This window comes from Wolffia australiana, chromosome 17, assembly GCF_029677425.1.
Source record: "Wolffia australiana isolate 7733 chromosome 17, ASM2967742v1".
Classification (NCBI taxonomy): domain Eukaryota; kingdom Viridiplantae; phylum Streptophyta; class Magnoliopsida; order Alismatales; family Araceae; genus Wolffia; species Wolffia australiana.
Window position 1 is genome coordinate 1,532,889 of NC_135851.1, and position 6,784 is coordinate 1,539,672.

A 6,784-nucleotide genomic window follows, 5' to 3' on the forward strand; every position below is an offset into this window, starting at 1 on the left:
TCATGTAAAACAGAAAAATAACAGACCTTTCAAAATGATAGTCAAATCACGTGAGTGTGGTTCTATTATTGACATCCAAATGCGATATTTGTAATTGGATATCATGGTATCCATTGTCCCAAAAAGTACAAACGCGGACGCTATCAGATAAAGATATCAGAAACAGATATCATATATAATGTTGAACGGATAACAGTTCCAGATAATGTAAGATGGATGCTGACATCAGATAGATATGTCAAATACGATAAATATGTCAAATACGATATTGGCGTGGATGAAAATCATTGTGCCAAAATCCGGTGTTTTCATTATAAAAAAAGCTAGACATTGAGATCCATTTGTTAATTAGTAAAAATTATAGTCTAGATAATGAAAATTGTATATAATGTGTTAATCTAGATCTAACAAATGTCCAATGCTTAATTAATGATCCACATTGATGTTAATTTGGAAAACTTAACCAAACAAGCACCCCAAAAGTAAAGATTGTCAGTAAACATAACATGCGTCATTTGGTGATGGAGGTAACATAAGGGATATCGCAAATGCGGCATAGTATTCCTTCCACAAGCAATCAGTTGCCCCCGCGGAGGTTTGGGGTGATGCAGGTAGCCATTGATAGAGGTATTGGGTGACCTGATATTGGACAAAGTTAATCGTAGCTGGGTCAGAATACATATCAAAACTTACTAGGATGTGTGTCTCAACAACTAGAGTCAGGTGAAGGCCTGCCAGGATTTATTTCAAACTAGTATGTATCAGTTTGATTGTCTATGATGAAAATGTAATAACATTGGTTGTTGTGACTCTGAATCAGGCGTGCCATTTTTTCACCGTCAGATTCAGAATCAGAGTTGATGATATGCACACTTGAGTCTTGTGGTTTCTTTGTGATTTGTTGAAGGAGTTGGCGCACACTCCAGCATGGTATTCGCTGAGGTTGGGCTTCCACTTCCTCAAGCAGTGGTATGGCGCCTGTACTGTACTACATGTCACCATTAATATTTGACGTAAGATTCAAATAGGAAGTGAAAAGTTAAATTCTCATTTCAGCTAATAAATATCCCATGTCCGCACAACAACGAATAGCATACTTATATTTTCCAAACAGTAATAAAATATTATATTTTGTGATTGAAATCAAAATTCTAGGCTGGTCTTGCATCAGCATCACAAAGCTTCACAAACTAGGACAAGAGCCAATCGTCCAGAGGCTCTATCTCTCCGAAGCTACCACGACATCTAAATTTAATAGACAATTATCTGACAATCCATATGGCGAACATAAATTATAGATAAACTTGAAGCATAGCTGATGTTTCTAGTTTGACATCGATTTGGCCATCAAGACAAATATCATATCATTGTTTTCTCTCCTCGACACCAACACTTCACACAAGAGAGTGCCTCGATAGTCATTCCCTCCAATCACAAACGCTTGTAACCAGTAACTGCTAGTGCAGCGAAAAACAACCTTTCTGATGGAGCACTTGTTTCAGACACTAATCAAAAGTCACGTGGCTATATTTGCTACTGCTGGATAGACAAGAACACCCTTATTACCCCACAAGGCATGCATAGTATCCCCCCTCCTTGGTGTGTAGTACAAAGGAAGATCTCAAATTCCTCCAAAGGGGGGTTGGTAATGTTGTTCTCATAGATTATTCACTGCTAAGGGCATGACTGACCTTGGCCTTCGATGGTTGTTGTTGATGGGGCACGTTTGTATCGCATGAGTGATGTGTGGCTGCTGGTGTAGTATTAAGAATCCCTCAAATACAGAAGACCGCCTTCACGTAGGATGCTTCATCAAACACTACCCCTTGTGAAATGGGTCAAGTAGCGCAACAACAAGGACGACGTCATTGTTCAACAACAACTTCTAGTGGTCGGTTAGTTTTGTTTTCATGGTGATGCATATAGCCATCAATGATGCTCGCTCATATTGAGGCAGCCTTTTGCAGATGAACAACGTGGAATCAGTAACCTGCTTCATGACACCCTCCATGTGTCCTAATAATGCCGGCACTAGGAGGAGGGCATCTCCCACAACTGACCCCGTTGATTAGGTGACATGATCTTTTTTGTTTTTAAAACAATACAGTAGGAAGGCAAGCTCCTTCAACAGCTCCCATTCTTCATGTTAAGATCTTCTTTTGGCTACTCCTACTGTGAAGAATGCAGTCCTATTGATAATTCTGTGTATGTCTTATATGAATTATTTCATCTCTTAATGATATGGGTTGCACCAATCCAATAATGCCACATATCTCTCATTTTGTTTCTATAAATCCATTTAGTGAATGATTTGAGCAGATAATAATTTGATGTTGTTGCAGTTTATGGGTATCCGGACGAGTCTTCCATTGCCTTCACTGTGGGAAGCATGCAGTCAGCTGCTTGTGTACTTCTTGGTCGATGACTACGTTAACTACTGGCTACACAGAATGTTGCATTCTAAATGGCTCTACGAGAATATTCACCGGGCCCACCATGAGTTCACGGCCCCCATTGGGTTTGCTGCACCCTACGCACACTGGGCTGAGGTGCTGATTGTGGGATCACCATCACTTATTGGGCCTGCTCTTGCACCTGGACACATGGTCACATTATGGGCTTGGATCATTCTGAGACATCTTGAAGCAATTGAGACCCACATAGGGTAAGATATATTTTAGTCTCTTGGCCTTTAATCCTCATAATTTTTTATTGATTTAGTTAAAAATACCGTAAGTTCCACAATCTACAGCTATTAAAAGGAAGAGTCTTATTATCAGGATTCTTGTGCACATAGATTAAAAAAGTTAACGAGGCAAGAAAAAGATGGACTTTGAAAAAGAGATAGCTGAGATTGAAAAGAGAAAACCTTGTTTACGAACTGTTGAAATTTTGTTTTTTTACATTAAAATGACAAATTTTATTTTTGAATATTTTTTTCTCAGACTTTAGTTTCCTGTTGTAATGTAGAAAGATATAGTTGCGATGCTTGGAAACTTATGAAAGCACTTGTCCTTGTATACATTCGAAAATTCTGATGTTTCTTACTAATTTTCTAATATTTCATTCTGTTTATCAGTCTTTGTCTACAAAAAACTTTGATCCCTCATCAATATATTCAGAGTTTCTAGATAAAATATCAATACTAAATACCCATTTATTTTAAACTAGAGATAGAATCTTTAGCTTTTCTATGTACCTTTGGTAAATGGTTCTTATACTTGACTCTTTAATTATACACTCCACTAATTCATACTAAAACAGCTACAAGTTCCCGTTGACTCCAACGAAGTACATTCCATTTTATGGGGGTGCAGAGTTCCATGATTATCATCACAATGTTGGGGGCCAAAGCAGGAGCAACTTTGCCTCCATCTTTACATATTGTGACTACATATACAGGAAAAATAAGGTTTGTAATTAATGAAAGTTATATCATCTTATATGATTATCCTGGACAGTACTTGACAATATCTACTAATCTTCTCAATCCCAGGGATATCAATACCACATAGCTTACATTCAGAAGGTAATGCATACTCTGTATTTATTATTGATGGGTTTTCTTACTAATTATGATAAGGTTATGCTTATAACATAAATGACTACATTTAATATTATTTTTGCAGAGTAAGAGCTCATAGATTTTCACAACAAAATAATGCAGCTGGAAGGGTTTTGATGGACAATCAGAAATATTCCTGATCCTAGTAAACAAGTTTGAAAACTATGTATTTATGGCTTTAATGGAGACCCAGAGTTGTGACTCGTACACAATTTATTGTGTTAAAATGTTCAAAATAATAGATTCTAATATCCTTAATATTTTGATTTATTTTTTGTATGTGTAACTTTCAGTCATGAACACACATTTGCATCCTAAAAATGTTTTTTGAAATATCAAAAATCAAAAAATACATTCAAGCTCATTATAATGTAGGAGCTTTAACATTGCCAATAGCTTATTAGGCTTGAAACAAAAGCATTTTTTCAGAAAAAAGAAGTGAAAACACATGAATTACATTATATGTTCACTATGAAAATAATTTTTTGTTCATTTACTTCATTTGAAGTCAAAATTAATATCATACAGTTGCTTTAATTGATTGGGACATGACAATAGATTATAATTAGATTTTTAACTATAAATGAAAATATTGATGTATTAAATTTTAAGCATTAGAATTCATTGATTATGTTTTTTGAATGAATAACAATTTATCATGCGTTCTCTTCAATAAATGTTAATACTAAATCAATATAATTGAATGTAAAACTAATATTTTGTTGGGTCCTCGGGTCCTGATTCAGGTGAAATGTTAAAAATTCATACAGTATAATATGTGAGACAGAATTTTAAAAGACCTTTTAAAATGATGATCAAATCACTTGAGACATGTTGATCAACAATTTCTCAATTCCTCAAGTGAGAACTGTGGACCTACTTGATAAATCCAAAACATGCATGTAAATTTATATATCTTAAAAGCGTCTTTTGCATCATTTGACTGATATTAGCTTCATTTTAATTTAAATTTATCATTCAGGACTTAACTAAGGTTTCATGACTAAACACCAGATTTTAATTACATATGTTACAAGGTAGATTATTTTCATCCAAATCATGTTTCAACATTATAATGGATTGAAGTATTCTTGTTAGTTAAAAATTTTATTACAGGGATGAAGGATAAAATAAAGGTAAAAAATGAGTTGTTTGAATAAGTCAAGGATCAGCCGCAGCATCACTCAAGCCAGATGAAGGCAGGCAAGTGCCAAAGTACTCAAGCCCACGTGCAGCCGACAAGAACCATTGCCTAGGCACTTGACAATAGGCCCACAAAGTCCACGAATGGCATGAACTCAGATGCATGCAAGAACGGGAAGGGTCTCATTTACTCAAACGATATCCGTTGTTGAAATTTGTATATCTTTTTCACCTTTTAAGATTATTGATATGGGATAATGTTTAAGATTTGGCTTCCAGCTCCACACCAGCCTATTCCAGAAAGCAAAAAAATTGATTGTGGCCCGTTGGGCCACAACCATAGGAAATTAGAAAGAAAAATGACCAAGCTTTAAGCTGACCCAACCCAATCCCCATGCCATAATGGACCATTTTCAGCGAGCGCATATAATCTCGGAAGTCCAATCTTTTTAAGGGAGATTGGAAAGTAAGATTATTTTATTCCTATTAAACTGTCTTGCTTTTTCTCAAAATTTTTGGTTGGCTCAGGTTGCTGACATAGACACGGAGATGGCAAGACCACATGAACATTGAATCAGAGTGCGACACATTAATGGAGATGATGATGTGGCAACAAGAGGTACACCATAGTAAAATGGTCCACAGCTGTGATTATATTTCAGCAATTAACCCATTCTTCTAGGGATCAAATGGTCAGGGGTAAACACGTTCTTTGTCACCCCCAACCACACTTCCTGTTAGTTGGCTGGTAGAGGCTCGCAACGGGGGGGACATATGCCGATCCAACGACTCAAAAGAGCCATTGGACCTATAAAGTTGATTTTGATGCTTAAGGCTTCATCTCTCGTCATAGGAAGAAAGAACGACAACGGAGACCCTTTTAGGCCTTGAAGCGGACATTTCATAGTCGTCGCAGCTTCGCCATGGCTCTATTGACTCGAGGTGGCATTGGAGAAGGGCCAAGAAGAGAAGAAGATGTGCCAGGTACTATAGTTAGAAAGTTTCTATTAGCCCTATATATTAATATATATATATATATATATATATATATATATATATATATATATATATATATATATATTACCTCTTAGCTCCTCTTATTAGCCCTTTCATCTCCTCTTACTCTCTCTTGACCAAAATTCCTAATCTATTCTAAAATTTAATAAATAATAATCTCGCCTTATCTTAATTCCCCTAAATATAATACTATCATCTTTTATTCTTCCATTGGTATTTTAATATCATCCTTTATTATAAAATTATAAATCCATTTCATCATCGTAATTGCTCACTATTTTGAATATCAATAAAAATACTACCCATAAGAGGTGATATGGTTATCTTATCTTATCACTATCTAAACTCTCTCTTTCATTATTTATTAGTAGTTATTATTACATATAATCCTAATTCCCCCAGCTATAACTCAACCATTAAATTCACCTCTAAAGGCCAGTGCCTATGGAGATGACCTCACGCCAACTATACACATACCTGAGTGAGTTTTCTATAATTATGAATTCTCGTAGCTTTAATATACTTGTCATCTTCCACCATCACTACTCAAGGTTCATCAAATTAAAGGCACATGAATTTAGAAAAATTCAAGTAAGGTGTAATTAAATCATATTAAAACATAAATAAATATAAAAAATAATAAATAATAAATGAAAATAAAAAAATATTCAATCATGTTAATCAATTAATATGTGACATTATCCACTCTGTTCAAAATATTATTTTAAATAAGTTCAGAGTAATCGTAAAGTGAGCATAAAATCATAACCACATACATAGATCATTTCAATATAAATGGGACCCATGATGGGTCTATAAACCATAGTTTTTTGTTAGCCACCTTCTTTCTGTTAACCAACCACCTTATCTGGATATGGTTTCCTGATTGTGAAGGGATAATTTCATCAGGTCCCACAAACATCTTCCATTGTGTATTCCATCATGTTAGCTGCAATGTTTGACAAAGGAAAATTAGGTTTTTGATTTTAATGCCAGTGTAAATTTAATTCTCCAAAATCGAATAATAAATTTACTCATAAAAACTCCCTCAAATAGTTG

The 6,784-nt window shown here is 35.0% G+C and overlaps 1 protein-coding gene across 1 annotated transcript; it reads left to right on the forward strand.

Annotated features, from left to right (window-relative positions):
• The first annotated feature begins 548 nt into the window (after positions 1–548).
• Positions 549–3,644, forward strand: LOC144714645 (very-long-chain aldehyde decarbonylase GL1-10-like). Its single transcript, XM_078589430.1, has 6 exons — positions 549–611; positions 908–980; positions 2,320–2,665; positions 3,265–3,412; positions 3,497–3,529; positions 3,630–3,644. The coding sequence occupies exons 1-6, from the start codon at positions 549–551 to the stop codon at positions 3,642–3,644; spliced, it is 678 nt and encodes a 225-aa protein (XP_078445556.1).
• The last annotated feature ends 3,140 nt before the right edge of the window (positions 3,645–6,784 follow it).

Excerpts from the sequence above, each read along its gene's own strand:
- LOC144714645 (XM_078589430.1), top strand. The coding sequence starts at position 549 with ATGCGGCATAGTATTCCTTCCACAAGCAATCAGTTGCCCCCGCGGAGG. Across the intron at positions 612-907 it reads GGAGGTTTGGGGTGATGCAG|GAGTTGGCGCACACTCCAGC; the intron begins GTAGCCATTGAT and ends GATTTGTTGAAG. Across the intron at positions 3,413-3,496 it reads ACATATACAGGAAAAATAAG|GGATATCAATACCACATAGC; the intron begins GTTTGTAATTAA and ends TCTCAATCCCAG.